At 37.2% G+C, this 17893-nt stretch overlaps 1 protein-coding gene across 1 annotated transcript in view; it reads left to right on the top strand.

Annotated features, from left to right (window-relative positions):
- LOC118620447 (T-cell receptor gamma chain C region C10.5) overlaps nt 1-17893 on the top strand; it is a 48364-nt gene that overhangs the window by 13626 nt on the left and 16845 nt on the right. The window contains exon 3 of the mRNA XM_036247537.1: nt 17399-17454. Coding sequence (XP_036103430.1) covers nt 17399-17454 — 56 coding nt within the window. The remainder of the gene's footprint in view (nt 1-17398; nt 17455-17893) is intronic.

Genomic DNA, 17893 nt, shown 5'->3' with positions numbered 1-17893 from the left:
ACTCTATATATTTTGGAAATTAATCCCTTATCTGATGCATCATTGGAAATTATGGTCTCCCATATGGTCGGTTCCCTTTCCATTTTGATGACTGTTTATTTTGCTGTGCAGAAGGTTTTTAGTTTGACATAGTCCCATGTGTTCTTTTTTTTCTTTGTTTCTCTCGCCTTAGGTGTGGTATTAGTGAAATTTTGTTGCCTGCATTTTCTTCTAGAATTTTTATGGATTCACGAGTTACATTTAAGTCTTTTATCCATTTTGAGTTTATTCTTGTTTATGGTGTAAGTTGGTGGTCTAACTTAATTTTTTTTGCAAGTAGCTAACCAATTTTCCCAACACCATTTATTGAAGAGACTGTCTTGACTGTTTTGCTTCCTTTGTCAAATATTAATTGAGCATATTGCCTTGGGTCAATTTCTGGGTTCTCTGTTCTGTTCTACTGATCTACATTTCTGTCCTTGTGCCAGTACCAGGCTGTTTTGATTACAGTGGCTTTGTAGTATAATGTGATATCTGGTAATGTGATCCCTCCTACTTTGTTCTTTTTTTTTTATTTTTTATTTTTTAAGATTGCTGTGGCTATTGGTTCCATATAAACTTTTGGAGTGTTTGTTTTAGTTCTGTGAAATATGTATTGGTATTTTGATGGGGATTGCATTGAATCTATAGATTGCTTTGGGTAGTATGGACATTTTAATGCTGTTAATTCTTCCAATTCATAAACAAGGTATGTGCTTCCATTTTTTAAAATATCTTCCTCTATTTCTTTTTTCAATGCCCTGAAGTGTTCTGTGAAGAAGTCCTTTACTTCTTTGGTTAAGTTTATTCCAAGTACCTTAATTTTTTTGCTGCAATGGTAAATGGAATTTTTTTTTCTTTCTTTTTTTTTAATTTTAATTTTTTTTTTTTTGGTTACAGATGTTTCTCCTTTTGTGCCCCAATGGCAGCCCCCTCCCCCTCGCCCCCCCCCCATCCCCGGCTTTGTTGTCCATGCCTATTGGTTATGCATACATGCATATGAGTTCTGTGGTTTATCTCTTCCCACCCACCCCCACTCTCTCTTCTGAGGGATGTCAGTCTGTGCCCTACTTCCATGTTTCTGGGTCTACCGTATTCCTCAGACTGTTATGTTCATTATATTCTGTATATAAGTGAGATCACGTGGTATTTGTCTTTTTCTACTTGGCTTATTTCACTTAGGATAATATTTTCCAGGTCCCTCCATGTTGTCTCAAAGGATAAGAGATCTTTCTTTCTTACAGCTGCATAGTACTCCATTGTGTATATGTACCACTGCTTTTTTATCCATTTGTCTACCGATGGACACTTGGGCTGTTTCCAGATCTTAGCTATTATAAATAGTGCTGCTATGAACATGGGGTACATATATTCTTTCTGATTGGTGTTTCAGGCTTCTTAGGGTATATTCCTAGAAGTGGGATCACTGGGTCAAATGGAAGTTCAATTTTTAATTTTTTGAGGTAACACCATATTGTTTTCCATAGAGGCGGCACCAGTCTGCATTCCCACCAGCAGTGCACTAGAGTCCCCTTTTCTCCACACCCTCGCCAACACTTGTTGTTTGATGATTTGTTGATGGCTGCCATTCTGACAGGTGTGAGGTGATACCTCATTGTTGTTTTAATTTGCATATCTCTGATGATTAGTGATGTTGAGCATTTCTTCATATGTCTCTTGGCCATTTATATGTCCTGTTTGGAGAGGTGTCTATTTAGTTCCTCTGCCCATTTTTCAATTGGGTTCTTTGTCTTCTTTTTGTTTAGTTGTATGAGTACTCTATATATTTTGGAAATTAACCCCTTATCTGATGTATCATTGGCAATGATGTTCTCCCTTACAGTGGGTGGCCTTTCCATTTTCATTATTGTATCTTTTACTGTACAGAAGATTTTTAGTTTGATGTAGTCCCCTGTGTTCATTTATTCCTTTGTTTCTCTTGCCTTAGGTGTGGTATTAGTAAAAATTCTGCTGCGTATGATGTCTGAAATTTTGTTGCCTACATTTTCTTCTAAGATTTTTATGGACTCATGAGTCACATTTAAGTCTTTTATCCATTTTGAGTTTATTCTTGTGTAGGGTGTAAGTTGATGGTATAGTTTCATCTTTTTGCATGCAGCTGTCCAATTTTCCCAACACCATTTATTAAAGAGGCTGTTTTGACTCCACTGTATGCTCTTGCCACCTTTGTCAAATATTAATTGAGCATATTGTCTTGGGTCCATTTCCGGGTTCTCTGTTCTGTTCCACTGGTCTATATGCCTGTTCTTGTGCCAGTACCAGGCTGTTTTGATTACAGTGGCTTTGTAGTATAACCTGAAATCTGGTAGTATGATTTGTTCTGGTAGCTACTTTGTTCTTCTTTTTCAAGATTGCTGTGACTATTCAAGTTCTTTTTTGGTTCCATATAAACTTCTAAAGTATTTGTTCTAGTTCTGTGAAGTATGTTGTTGGTATTTTGATGGGATTGCATTGAATCTATAGATTGCTTTGGGTAATATGGACATTTTAATGATGTTAATTCTTCCAATCTATGAACAAGATTTATGCTTCCACTTTTTTACATCTTCCTTTACAGTATTTTGCTTTTCAATGACCTGTAGTTTTCTTTGAATAGGTCTTTTATTTCTTTGGTTAAGTTTATTCCTAGGTATCTTAATTTTTTTGCTGCAATGGTAAATGGGATTGTTTTCTTAGTTTCTTTTTCTGTGAGTTCATCATTGGTGTATAAGAATGCCATCGATTTCTTGACGTCAATTTTGTATCCTGCTACTTTGCCAAATTCATTTATTAGGTCTAGTAAATTTTTGATGGAGTCTTTGGGTTTTCTACGTATAGTATCATCTGCGAATAATGACAGTTTCACTTCTTCCTTTCCAATTTGGATCCCTTTTATTTTTTCTTCCTGTCTGACTGCTGTGGCTAAGCCTTCCAATCCATCTCTTCACTTTTATTCTGTGTGAGTGTTTTGTTGTGAGGTGAGTCTATGGTAGACAGCATATATATGGGTTGTGTTTTCTTATCTAATCAGCTACCCTATGTCTTTTGATTGGAGCATTTAAGCCATTTACATTAAGGTAATTATTGATAAATAATTATTAGTTGCCATTTTAATTTTCTGCCTGTGTTCCCCCCGCCCCCCCCCCCTCTCTCTCTGTCATTTCTTCTTCTTCTTACAACATTTCTTTCAGCATTTCTTGCAGTGCTGGTTTGGTGATGGTAAATTCCTTTAGCTTGTTTGTTTTTGTTTTGTTTTTTTATCCATAAAACTCTTCATTTCTCCTTCAATTTTGAATGATAGCCTTGCTGGATAGAGTAGCCTTGGCCTCAGAACCTTGCCCTGCATTACTTTGTACACTTCATGCCACTCCTTTCTTGTCTGCAATGTTTCTATTGAGAAATCACCCGAGAGTCTAATAGGAGCTCTCTTGTAGGTTACTTTCTGTCTATCTCTTGCTTTCTTTAAGATTCTTTCTTTGTCTTTAATATTTGCCATTTTTATTATGATGTGTCTAGCTGTGGGTCTTCTGGGGTTCATCTTGTTTGGAACTCTCTGTGTTTCCTGGATTTGTATGACTTTTTCCTTTGCCAGTTTAGGAAAGTTTTCTGTCATTATTTTTTCAAACAGGTTCTCTATTTTCTCCTTCCAGTACCCCTATAATGCGAATGTTGTTACATTTTGTATTTTCCCACAGCTCCCTTAAACTTTCCTTCTTCTTTTTAAATGTTTTTTCCATTTGCTGCTCTATTTGAGTGTTTTTCTCTACCTTGTCTTCTATGTCACTGATTCAATCTGCAGCTTCTTCTAATTTACTATTAAACACTTCTAAGGTATTTTTCATAACATCTATGTCATTCTTTAATTTCTGTTGATTTTATGCATAGCTTCTACTTCTTTATGCATAGCTTTTACCTCTTTTTTTTTTTTTTTAAGCTGAAGTACTTCCTAGGGAGCTCTTCATAATTTTTATTAAGTTGTTTGTCGTTCTCACCAAATTGTTTGAGCAGTTTTAAAAATCATTGCTTTCAATTCTTTATCTGACAGGTTGCTTTCTTTCATTTTCTGTAGTTCCTTTTCTAGTGATTCCTTTTTTTCTTTCCTTCCGGTGTTGTGTTTTTGTCTCCCCATCTGGTAGCTCCAGACCCGGTGAGGGATGTTTGGATGTGTACACAGCTCACTCTATATCAAATATGGCTACTGTGCCTCCCAGACTGTTCTGTTGCATGTCGCCTCTTTCCTGCTTGGATCCTGGAGGACTGACTACTGGTGGCTCGTATTGGTGTGTCCTGGTAGGTGCTGCTGCTGGATCATGTGGGCCCCTCTGGAGCTGTGTTCCCAGCTGGTCTCTGGTGCTACCTGTAGCTGTATTGCTCAGGCCCTGCTGGAACCACACTCTCTGCCTGTACCTTGGGCTACTGGGTCTCACAGGTCCCTCTAGATCCCTGACTCACCACTGCTCTTATGGGCAGCTGTGTTGCACAGGCCCCCATGGAGCCCCAGGTCCCATTGCTAGTGGCTGGGGAGTGTTGCTGCCCAGTGGGGCTCAGCCTTTGCTGTAGTTTTTGGGTATGGTTCTCTGCTGGTGGTCTGTGCTTCTGTTGCCTGCGGATGGATGTCTGCTCCTCCACGTCTATTACTGGGGATATATCTTGACTCTAATCAGGCTGCTACTGTGGGGGATAGTGCTGGGCTCCTGGCTCTTTGCAGTTTCTGCAACTGACACCTTGACAGCTCCACTACTGTGCACTGGTCTGTGTTGACACAGAGTGTCCACTGGTCCGATGGTGCCAGGTGCGCTGGTGGGCTCAGGTAGCTGGGTCACTGCCTCCTCCCAGGAAAGACCCGGGATCTTCCAAAACAGTGGGACCTCCCTGTTCCGCAGAAAGAAGCGCCTTGAGGATCCACTTACTGCGGTAGCTGGCTGATCCCTGTCCACAGCACAGAAACCTTCTTTTCTGAGTCTCTGCACTGCAGGAGTTTGGTCGTCCACCTTCACATTCACTCACACTCTCTCAAAACCTCACTCACTCTCTCACACACTTACCCTCCCTCTGGTCCTAATCGCTGTCATCTTTTTCACCCTCTTCATAGCTTTTGATAGTCTACCAAATTTGGTTGAAGTTGCTCAACTATAAAATTATCATCAAACTTGAAAAAGTATTGCAAAAATTCAAGCAATTCAGTTGAAACTTATGGTTTACTTCACTTGACTTGCTTATAATTTATATATTTATTTATCCCCTACTATTTTTGAAGTAGACTTTTAGTTACTCAGCTAGTCATCTAAGAGTACGATGAGTGAGTTGTGTGTGTTATTTACATACAACAGAATTAGAAGCAAAAACATTGATTTTGTACACAAGACTAAAATGTTTCTATTTTTTGGTAGAAAGTGAATTCTCTGTGGTTGAACTTTTGTATCACCTGTTTTAAACAGAGCATACAAGAGTTTTGGAAAATAAATATTATCATCTCCATTGTAAAGATGAAGACACTGAAGCCCTAACAAGGGCCTAAGGACACATCACCAGGAGTGGAAAATCTGGAATTTGAACATGATCTTTCTGATTTTAAAACACCTTTTTTTTTTCACTTTCAACTTCCCAAATAGTAATTTGATATATCTCATGTGAATCCTTTTACAACTCTAATAAACCTATTAATATTAATTTCATGAACCTTCTGTCCAGCCCCTCTGTCACTATAATAACATAGGTCCTAGGGTTCCTTTTTGTGGCTTATGGTCATCATCTTTGAAATATCTCTTGTCCAATCTACCTTCCTGCTCATACAAATATCTTCCTAAATCACAGATCTGATATATCACTTTCCTTAGGTTGTCATCATTTATTATGTTTTTAAATGTTCATTTGAAAATATTATAAAGTAAAAATTCTTCAAATTCATTTTTCTTAAAAATTAAATATTAAGTAAAGCTGTATCCTACCCACTTTCCATTCCAAGATTATCTAACAATGGACATCATCAGTCTCCTATTTGATCTTCCTAAAACTCATCTCTAGTGGCTTTTTGGATACATTTAACTGATATTCACAGAATATTTCATCCCAAAACAACAGAATATACATTCTTCTCAGTGCACATGGAACATTCTCAAAGATAGACCACATGTTAGGACACAAAATAAGCCAACAAATTCATCAAGATTGAAATCATATTACACATATTCTCATCACATGAGAATATGGCATGAAACTAGAAATCAACTATGATAAAAAAATACACTCAAGCACATGAAGGTTAAATAACATGTTGTTAAACAATAGGTGGGTTAGCAATGAAATCAAAGAAGAAATAAAAAATTACCTGAAAACAATTCCAAATGAACACAAAACCTGTGGGCACAGCAGAAGCAGTCTTGAGAAGGAAGTTCATAGCATCATAGGCCTGCCTCAAGAAGCAAGAAAAATCTCAATAAAAGTATTTAACTCTCTACCTAAACAACTAGAAAAGGAACATTAAACAAAGCCCAGATTAAGTAGAAAGGAGGACATAATAAAGATCAGAATAAAAATAAATGTCACAGAGACTAAAAAAAAACAAACAAAAAATCAATTAAATCAGGGGCTGGTTCTTTAAACCGATAAACAAAACTCAGAAACCTTTAACCAAACTTATCAAGAAAAAAATAGAGGACCCAAATAAATAAAATCAGAAATGAAAGAGGGCAGTAACAACTGACATCACAGAAATATAAAGGATTGTAAGAAAATACTATAAACAACCATATGATAACAAATTGGAGAACCTGGGAGAAATGGATAAATTCCTAGAAACATACAATTTTCTAAAAATGAATCAAGAAGAATCAGAAAACCTGAATAGACCAATTACAACTAATGAAATTGAAGTAGTAATTTAAAATCTCCCAGCAAACAAAAGTTCTGGACCAGATGGCTTCACAGGAAAATTTTACCAAACATTCAAAAAAGAACTAACACCTATCTTCCTCAAATTATTTTAAAATGTCAAGAGGAGGGCAGATTCCCAACTTCTTTTTACCAGGTCAGCATTACCCTAACTCCAAAACCAGATAAAGACACTACAAAATACAAAACAAAACAAAATTATAGGTCAATATCCCTGGTGAACACAGATGCCAAAATCCTCAATAAAATATTAGCAAAATATTAGGATCCAGTAATACATTAAAAAGTTCATACTCCATGCCCTGGCCAGTTTGGCTCAGCAGTTGAGCATTGGCCTGCGGACCAGAGAGTCCCAGGTTTGGTTCCTGCTAGGGGCATGTACCACAAAAAAAATAAGTTTATACTCAATGATCAAGTGGGATTTACTCCAAGATGCAAGGTCAGAACAATATTTGCAAATCAATAAATGTGATCATCACATGAATAACATGAAGGACAAAAACTACATGATAATATCAATAGAAGCAGAAAAAGCACTCAACAAAATCCAGCACCCATTTTTGATTATTAAAAAAAAAAAAAAAAAAAAAATCTTAGCAAAGTGGAATCAGCATAATAAAGGCCATATGTGCAAAATCTACAGTCAATATCATACTCAATGGGCAAAAACTATAAGCATTTCCCTTAAGATCAGAAACATGACAAGGATGTCCACTTTTATAATTCTTATTCAACATCACACAGAAGTCCTAGCCACGAGTAATTAGACAAGAAGAAATAATAAAAGCATCCAAATTGGAAAAGAAGGAAGTGAAACTATCATTATTCACAGACGGAATGATATTGCATATAGAAAACCCTAAAGACTCCCCCAAAAAACTATTAGATTTAATAAATTCAGCAAAGTATCAAGATACAAAATTAATATCCAAAAATTGGTGGTATTTCTATACATCAACAATGAACAATCAGAGAGAGAAACTAAGATAACAATCCCATTTACTATTGCAACAACAACAAAAAATAAGTTACCTAGGCATAAATTTAACCAAGAATGTAAAAGACTTATACTTGGAAAATATAGGACATTAAAAAAAGAAATTGTGGAAGATGCAGATAAGTGGAAGCATATACCATGTTCATAGATTGAAAGAATTAACATCATTAAAATGTTCATACTACCCAAAGCAATCTATTGATTCAATGCAATTCTTCTTAATATACCAATGGCATATTTCACAGATATAATACAAATATTCCAAAAATTTATGTGGAACCATAAAAGACCCCGAATATCTACAGCAATCTTGAGAAAGAAGAACAAAGTTGGAGGTATCATGTTTCCTGATTTCAAGATATACTACTGCAAGGCCATTGTAATCAAAACATCCTGGTACTGGAATAAGAACAGGCACATAGACCAAGGGAACACAACAGAGAGCCCAGAAATAAATCCACACTTTATGTTCAATTACTATTTGATATAGGAGGCAAGAGCACATAATGGAGCAAAATCTCTTCAATAAATGGTATTGGGACAATTAGACAGGTAGATGTAAAATATTAAACTAGGCCATCAATTTACACCATACACATAAATAAACTCAAATGAATAAAATACTTAAATGTAAGTCGTGAAAACAGAACTCCTAGAAGAAAACATAGGCTGTAAAATCTTAGACATCTCTCACAGCAATATTTTTGCCAATACATCTCCTATGACTAGGAAATGTAGGAAAAAATAAATGAGACTACATCAAACTAACAAGATTTGCACAGCAAAAGAAACCATCTACAAAATGAAAAAGGGACCCTACTGTATGGGAGAACATATCTGCCAGTGAGACATCTGATAAGGTGTTCATTTCTCAAATCTATAAAAAACGTACACATTTCAGCACCAGGAAAACAAACAATCCAGTCAAAAAACAGACCAAAGACCTAAATAGACACTTCTCCAAAGAGAAAATATAGATGTCCAATAGACATATTAAAAATGCTCAATGTCACTTATCATCAGAGGGATGCACATTAAAACTACAATGAGATATCACTTCACACTCACCAGAATGGCTACCATCAATAAAAAACCAACAAGTGCTGGTGAGGATGTGGAGAAAAGGGAACTCTATTGTGCTGTTGGTGGAAATACATATTGATGCAACCACTGTGAAAAACAGTATAGAATTTCCTCAGATAATTAAAAATGAAACTGCCTTTTGACCCAGTGATCCTACTTATGGCAGTGTATCCTAAGAATACTGAAACAGCAGTTGGAAAGAATTTATGCAGTCCTATGTTCATTGCAATGTTATTTACAATAGCCAAGATCTGGTAACAGCCCAAGTGTCTGTCAGTAGATAAACAGATAAAAAAGCTGTGGTACATTTACACAGTGGATAATTTGCAGCCTGTAAAAAAGAGGGAAATCTTTCCTCTTGTGACAGCATAGATGGACCTAAAGAGTATTATGCTAAGTGAAATAAGACAGTCAGAGAAAGAAAAATACCCTATGATCTCACTTATATATGGAATCTAATGAGTAAAATAAACTGATGAACAAAATAAAAAAGAGAGGCATGGATACATGGAACAGACTGACAGCTTTGAGAGAGGAGAGGGTCGGGGGGACTGGATGAAAGAAGGTGAAGGAATTAGCCAAAGAACATATATGCGAAACCCACAGACACAGACAACAGCGTGGGAAGGTGGGGGTGGGGAGACTGCATGGAAATGGGCAAAAATGAAGACATCTGTGATAGTGTCAATAATAAAATAAATAAATAAATATGCTCTAATCTACTTGGAACCTATTTCATATAGTATGAGGCAGACAGCTATTTTTTCTTTCACAGCAGATCACTAAAGTGCAAAGACAGTTTTTAAATAGTCTATCATATCCACACAATTTAAAAATTCCATATCATATTTTCTTTTTTTTTTTTTTAAATTTTATTTATTTATTTATTTTTTTGTTACAGATATTTTACCTTTTTACCCCATTGGCACCCCCACCCCACCCCCCCTCCCCCCTGTCCCCGGCTTAGTTGTCCATGTCCATTGGTCATGCATACATGCATATAAGTTCTGTGGTTTATCTCTTCCCACCCCCCCACCCCCCATCCCCTCTTCTGAGGGATGTCAGTCTGTGCCCTACGTCCATGTGTCTGGGTCTACTGTATTCCTCAGACTGTTATGTTCATTATATTCTGTATATAAGTGAGATCATGTGGTATTTGTCTTTTTCTGCTTGGCTTCTTTCACTTAGGATAATACTTTCCAGGTCCCTCCATGTCGTCTCAAAGGATAAGAGATCTTTCTTTCTTACCGCTGCATAGTACTCCATTGTGTATATGTACCACAGCTTTTTGATCCATTCGTCTACTAGTGGACACTTGGGCTGTTTCCAGATCTTAGCTATTGTAAATAGTGCTGCTATGAACATGGGGGTACATATATTCTTCCTGATTGGTGTTTCAGGCTTCTTAGGGTATATTCCCAGCAGTGGGATCACTGGGTCGAATGGAAGTTCAATTTTTAATTTTTTGAGGTAGCACCATATTGTTTTCCATAGCGGCTGCACCAGTCTGCATTCCCACCAGCAGTGTATTAGAGTCCCCTTTTCTCCACACCCTCGCCAACACTTGTTGTTTGATGATTTGTTGATGGCGGCCATTCTGACAGGTGTGAGGTGATACCTCATAGTTGTTTTAATTTGCATCTCTCTGATGATTAGTGATGTTGAGCATTTCTTCATATGTCTCTTGGCCATTTGTATGTCCTGTTTGGAGAGGTGTCTATTCAGCTCCTCTGCCCATTTTTTAATTGGGTTCTTTGTCTTCCTTTTGTGGAGTTGTATGAGCACTCTGTATATACTGGAAATTAACCCCTTATCTGATACATCGTTGGCAATGATGTTCTCCCATACAGTGGGTTGCCTTTCCATTTTGATGATTGTTTCTTTTGCTGAGCAGAAGCTTTTTAGTTTGATGTAGTCCCATGTGTTCATTTTCTCCTTTATTTCTGTTGCCTTAGGTGATGTATCAGTGAAAATTCTGCTCCGTATGATGTCCAAAATTTTGTTGCCTACATTTTCTTCTAGAATTTTTATGGATTCACGGGTCACATTTAAGTCTTTTATCCATTTCGAATTTATTTTTGTGTATGGTGTAAGTTGATGGTCTAGTTTCATTTTTTTGCATGTAGCTGTCCAATTTTCCCAACACCATTTATTAAAGAGGCTGTCTTTGCTCCACTGTATGCTCTTGCCACCTTTGTCAAATATTAATTGAGCGTATTGCCTTGGGTCCATTTCTGGGTTTTCAGTTCTGTTCCACTGGTCTATATGCCTGTTCTTGTGCCAGTACCAGGCTGTTTTGGTTACAGTCGCTTTGTAGTATAACCTGATATCTGGTATTGTGATCCCTCCAACTTTGTTCTTCTTTTTCAAGATTGCTGTGGCTATTCGGGGTCTTTTTTGGTTCCATATGAACTTTTGAAGTATTTGTTCTAGTTCTATGAAATATGTCGTTGGTATTTTGATGGGGCTTGCGTTGAATCTATAGATTGCTTTGGGTAGTATGGACATTTTAATTATGTTAATTCTTCCAATCCATGAACAGGGTATGTGCTTCCACTTTTTTATATCTTCCTCTATTTCTTTTTTCAATGACCTGTAGTTTTCTGCAAATAGGTCTTTTACTTCTTTGGTTAAGTTTATTCCTAGGTATCGTAATTTTTTTGGAGCGATGGTAAATGGGATTGTTTTTTCAGTTTCTCTTTCTGTGAGTTCATCATTGATGTACAAGAATGCCGTCGATTTCTTGACGTTAATTTTGTATCCTGCTACTTTGCCAAACTCATTTATTAAGTCTAATAGATTTTTGATGGAGTCTTTAGGGTTTTCAATGTACAATATCATGTCATCTGCAAATAATGACAGTTTCACTTCCTCCTTTCCAATTTGGATCCCTTTTATTTTTTCTTCATGTCTGATTGCTGTGGCTAAGACTTCCAGTACAATGTTAAATAAGAGTGGCGAAAGTGGACATCCCTGTCTTGTTCCTGTTCTTAATGGAAATGTTTTTAGTTTCTGTCCATTGAGTATGATGTTGGCTGTAGGTCTTTCATATATGGCCTTTATTATGTTGAGATATGATCCCTCTATTCCTACATTGCTGAGCGTTTTTATCAGAAATGGATGCTGGATTTTGTCGAATGCTTTTTCAGCATCTATTGATATGATCATGTGGTTTTTATTCTTCATTTTGTTTATGTGGTGTATCACGTTTATTGATTTGCGAATATTGTACCAGCCTTGCATCCCTGGAATGAATCCCACTTGGTCATGGTGAATAATTTTTTTGATGTATTTCTGGATCCGATTTGCTAGTATTTTGTTCAGGATTTTGGCGTCTATGTTCATCAGGGATATTGGCCTGTAGTTTTCTTTCTTCGTAGTGTCTTTTTCTGGTTTTGGAATTAGAATTATGCTGGCCTCATAGAACGTGTTTGGAAGTCTTCCTTCTTCTTGAATTTTTTGAGATAGTTTGAGGAGAATGGGTGTTAGCTCTTTTTTGAATGTTCGGTAAAACTCCCCCGTGAAACCATCTGGGCCTGGGCTTTTGTTTGCTGGGAGAGTCTTGATTACCTCTTCAATTTCCTTAGTTGTTATTGGTCTGTTCAAGTTTTCTATCTCTTCCGGGAATAGTTTTGGGAGACTGTGTGTTTCTAGAAATTTGTCCATTTCGCTGAGATTGTCGAATTTGTTGCCATATAGTTGTTCATAGTAGTTGTTAACGATCTTTTGTATTTCCGTGGTGTTGGTTGTTACTTCTCCTCTTTCATTTCTGATTTTGTGTATTTGGGTTCTCTCTCTTTGTTTCTTGGTGAGTCTAGCTAAGGGTCCATCTATCTTGTTTATCTTTTCGAAAAACCAGCTCTTTGTTTCATTGATCCTTTGAATTGTTTTTTTGGTCTCTATGTCATTTATTTCTGCTCTGATCTTTACTATTTCCTTTCTTCTACTTGCTCTGGGGTTTTCTTTTTGTTTGCTTTCTAATTCTTTAAGTTGTGAGGTTAGACAGTCAATTAGAAATTTTTCTTGTTTTTTGAGGTAGGCCTGTAGTGCTATGAACTTCCCTCTCAGAACTGCTTTCGCTGCATCCCATAGATTTTGTGTTGTTGTGTGTTCATTTTCATTGGTTTCCAGGAAGTTTTTAATTTCTTCCTTGATCTCCTCGGTGACCCATTCATTGTTTAATAACATGCTATTTAGCCTCCATGTGTTGAAATGTCTTTGCATGTTCTTTGTGCAATTGATTTCTAGTTTCATGCCATTGTGATCTGAGAAGATGCTTGATATGATTTCAATCTTCTTGAACTTGTAGAGATTTAGTTTGTGTCCTATCATGTGGTCTATCTTTGAAAATGTCCCATGTGCACTTGAGAAGAATGTGTATTCTGTAGTTTTGGGGTGTAATTCTCTGTAGATATCTATTAAATCCATTTGGTCTAGTGCTTCATTTAGAGTCTCTGTTTCCTTGCTAATTTTTTGCCTAGAGGATCTATCCAGTGCTGTCAATGGGGTGTTGAAGTCCCCTGCTATAATTGTATTGTTGTCGATTTCTCCTTGGAAGTCCTCCAGAAGATTTTTAATATATTTTGGTGCTCCTATATTGGGTGCATATATGTTTATCAAGGTTATATCTTCCTGTTGGATAGATCCTTTCAATATTATGTAGTGGCCGTCTTTGTCTCTAGTTATGGTCTTCATTTTGAAATCTATTTTATCAGATATGAGAATTGCTACCCCCGCTTTTTTTTGCTTTCCATTTGCTTGGAAAATTTTTTTCCATCCCTTCACTTTCAACCTATGTGAGTCTTTTGTTGAGAGGTGGGTCTCTTGTAAACAACATATAGATGAGTCATGCTTTCTTATCCAATCAGCTACTCTGTGTCTCTTTATGGGAGCATTCAATCCATTTACGTTTAAGGTGATTATTGATATGTACTTATTTATTGCCATTTTTGTTTACTGTGGTTCCATTTTTCTTCCCATTTCTACTGCTAATTACAGCAGTCCTTTTAACATTTCTTGCAGTGCTGGTTTGGTGCTAATGTATTCCCTTAGCTTTTTTTTGTCTGGGAAGCTCTTTATTTGATCTTCTATTTTGAATGATAGCCTTGCTGGTTTAGAGTAGTCTTGGATTCAGATTCTTGTTTTTCATGACTTTGATTACTTCATGCCATTCTCTTCTGGCCTGTAGTGTTTCTTGTGAGAAGTCAGCTGAAAGCCTTATGGGGTTCCCTTTGTAGGTAACCTGTTGCTTATCTCTTGCTGCTTTTAGGATTCTCTCTTTGTCTTTAATTTGTGGCATTTTAATTACTATGTGTCTTGGTGTGGGCCTGTTTGGGTTCTTCTTACTTGGGACTCTCTGTGCTTCTTGAACTTGAATGCCTTCTTCCTTCACCAAATTAGGGAAGTTTTCTCTCACTATTTTTTTGAATATATTCTCTATCCCTTGCTCCTTTTCTTCTTCTTCGGGGACTCCTATGATACGAATATTATTACGTTTCCAGTTGTCCCATAGTTCTCTTAAGCTGTCTTCCTGTTTTTTAATAGTTTTTTCCTTTTGTTTTTCTGATTGGTTGATTTTTTCTACCCTGTCTTCTAATTCACTGATCCGGTCCTCAGCTTCCCCTACTCTGCTTTTTAAACCTTCCAATGTGTTTTTCATTTCGGATATGTCATTTTTTATCTCTTCTTGTTGGTTTTTAATTTCCATTTGGCTTATTTTCAGTGTCTCTATGTCTTTACTCATGCTGTTCAGCATCCTCAAGATCATGGCTCTGAATTCTAGCTCTGTTAACATGCCTAATTGCTCCACATTGATCTCATCTTCGGTGGAGGTGTCTTGCTCTTTCATTTGGCTTCTGTTTCTGTGTTTCACCATTTTAGCTATCATTGTGGGCTTTGGAGCCTGTCAAGTTCTCCCTGTGGGTGTTGGTGTTCTGCTGTTTGTGGCTCCCTCTCCTGTGTTTAGATGAGCGAGGGAGGACCCGCGTTGAACACCACTGTCAAGTCTTACTTTCCTGGTTAAAGTTGCCAGCCCAGGAAAGGTACTGTTATCCTCTAGCTTTTTGCCTGGAGGCTAGCAGTCTAGGTTAATTGATGAGTTTTGGGTTGTCAGTTGATTGAAAAACTCCCTCTGGTGCTCAGCCAAGGGGCTTTCAGGAGGGTGGGGCAGATGCTGGTTGTTAATGAGCCTCAATTAGCACTACAATGGCCCACAGGGTGGGGTTGGATCTCCCAGGGAGGGGCTGCTGCCTCTCTCAGAGCCCTGGGAAGGAGCAATGTGGCCACCGTCCTGAGTGGCTGCACTCAGCCAAAGCTCTGAGCGCCCTCCAAACCCCGAGTGTCCAGACACAGTTCCAGTCCAGTCTGCCCTCCCTCCGCCGGAGCCCAAGGTGAGTGGCTGTGGCTGTTCAGCCTCTGTCCCGGCTGCGCTGTGGAGCCGCCTGGGAGTGTAACCCGCGGGCGCTGCTTACAGCTGAGGCCGCTGCCGAGCTGCCGACCCTGCGCTCCCAGCCCCGTCTCGCGCCTTCGCAATCCTACCGGGATGGAGTCAGTGTCCTGCGTTGTATGGTCCTCCAAGCTGCTTTTCTGTTGGTTTTTTCCGTCGATTTGTCTGTGTTATAGTTGTAATTCCAGTTTGGTTCTGGGAGACGGTCTGTGTAGCTCCGTTCACTCCGCCGCCATTTTTCCCGCTCCCCCATATCATATTTTCATTTCTACATATACTTAGAGCATTTATTGAAGGATTTCTGTTTTATTTTGTTTCATTATTCTTACACTATTATTACATCAATAGCTTTGTAATAAGTGTTTAAGATCTATTATGCTAAATGCTGATTCACTAATATTTTTCAAAAATGATTTTGGTTATCTCATATTTATTCTCAATATTAACATTTAAAACCAACTTATCTTGCTCATACCCAACCTCACACCATAGAACAAAAAATAAAATGTTGTCATAATTCTGATTGAAATCTCAGTCAATTTATATACATGAATTTAAGAAGGATTAGCATATTTATGACATTGAGTCTTACCTTCATGAATGTGGTATATCTATCATTTGTTCAGGTTTTATTTCATGCCCTTGAGTAAAATCTTATGCTGTTTTCTTCATATGGTTTTCATGTAAATTTAATAAAAAGTAACTCTTTACTTATTCTTTTGCATCTTATCACTTAAATTCTTCATGGACCATATAATCTAGGCAACTCCTAAAGATCCAAATAATTATGCTCATGGTGTTGGAATAAGGAGAAAAAGAGGTCAAGCTATCAGAAAGGAATTGAGTGGGTACTATTTACATCTACAATAAGTGCAAAAGATATTTGACAGCTCTAAGTTTTAATAGCATGAAATGCTCAGTTAAAAAACACCACCTTTAAAACATAACTTTCTTTTTCTTTTTTTATTGTTGATCCTCTCCCATTTTCTTGGGTGCTGTGATCTGCTGTGAATGGACAGTTCTCACCATGACCACCTCACAGCTTCATTTCTAGGGGCAGAGGCATTGTTTGCTCGTGGGACTTAGGCCCAGACTTAGATCTGAGGTGCACGTGGGAGTCATCAGGGCATGTTCTTGGGTCCTGGCAGATGGACAGCTCATGTGTACTCAGAGAAGCAGTCAGCTGCTTCTGAAAATTTCTTTCCCCTGATCCAAGATAAATGGCCTAAGATTACAAAACAACTTCTAAGAGGATTCTTCTTTCAACATATCACAGAACTAGATTTTGTTTTTAAATTTTAGTGTAAATAAGAAATATATTTCATAAGAGATAGAATTCTATAAATTTCTTCTTTTATTCCAGGAAAAGTAATGTCATCACAGAAACTAATTTCTTATTTGCATTGCATAGCAAAGAAACACATTGTCAAATAATAAAAGTGGTTTTATTAAAAATGGAGAATTTTGTTCACATTTCTCAAGTATATTTGTGTTGGCAGATTTGCATTTTCAGTTACTGAAGGGTTTCCTGCTTTCAGAAATACATTTCCAGCTGCTAAAGGGGCAGCCCTGGTATTCGTGGGTACAGAAGGAAGGGCCTTTCCTTTGATACAATCTCTGAGAAATTTCACACAATTGAACACCTGGAAATAAAACGTCTTAAATCTCAGAATACGTTTCCTGGTAATTTAGAAAACTAGTTGGTTGATCATTTGAGCTTGATCTCTTCTTTTCCTGCTTTTATTTTCTCTCAGTCTTTTTCAATGACTACTGCCTTGATGGAAAACAGACATCTGGGTTTATTTCTCTGAGGAAAACACAAAATATCAGATGCCTCAAAACCTATATTTAAGGACTTCCAAAGGAACCCAGAAGATCAAATTGCCATTTTTTTCTATGCTGGTCACATCACAAAGTTTAGGAGTACGGTGAGATTTTTGTAGGGGCTGTAACCAGTGTGTTAGCTCAGGCTGGATCAAGATATTTGCAGAAGGGACTAAACTCATAGTAATTTCCCCTGGTAAGTAACTTTTATTTTATTTTTGAAAACCTGGTAAATGTTAATTAAATAAAACAAATTAGGATCACCTCAATCTGACTGCCACATTCTCAGCCTCAGCATATAAACAGCAATTTTACAGCTACAAGTCACTATATATGGAAACAAAACTACTTTGTAAATGGTTTATTTACTTCCCTGCTTGTAAGCAGATTGAAATGCTATTCTTAGAATACAGGGTATTCTGAGAATAAAGGGTAGACTCAAGTTAGAAATTAAAATATTTTGAGTACCATTGATATAAATTATAGGTTTATGACACTTTTCTTGTTGAAGATCTTTTTATTGAGAGACACTTTTATTAATAATCTCTTCCATATATGCTGAGACAAAACACATTGTACTGTTCTCTCAATAATATGATAAACCTATATTATTGGTTTTCACCTCATCCCTAATG

Source organism: Molossus molossus, unplaced genomic scaffold, assembly GCF_014108415.1.
Source record: "Molossus molossus isolate mMolMol1 unplaced genomic scaffold, mMolMol1.p scaffold_m16_p_7, whole genome shotgun sequence".
Lineage (NCBI taxonomy): Eukaryota > Metazoa > Chordata > Mammalia > Chiroptera > Molossidae > Molossus > Molossus molossus.
Note: the sequence above shows the minus strand (reverse complement) of the source record. Positions and strands in the feature narration are given on the sequence as shown.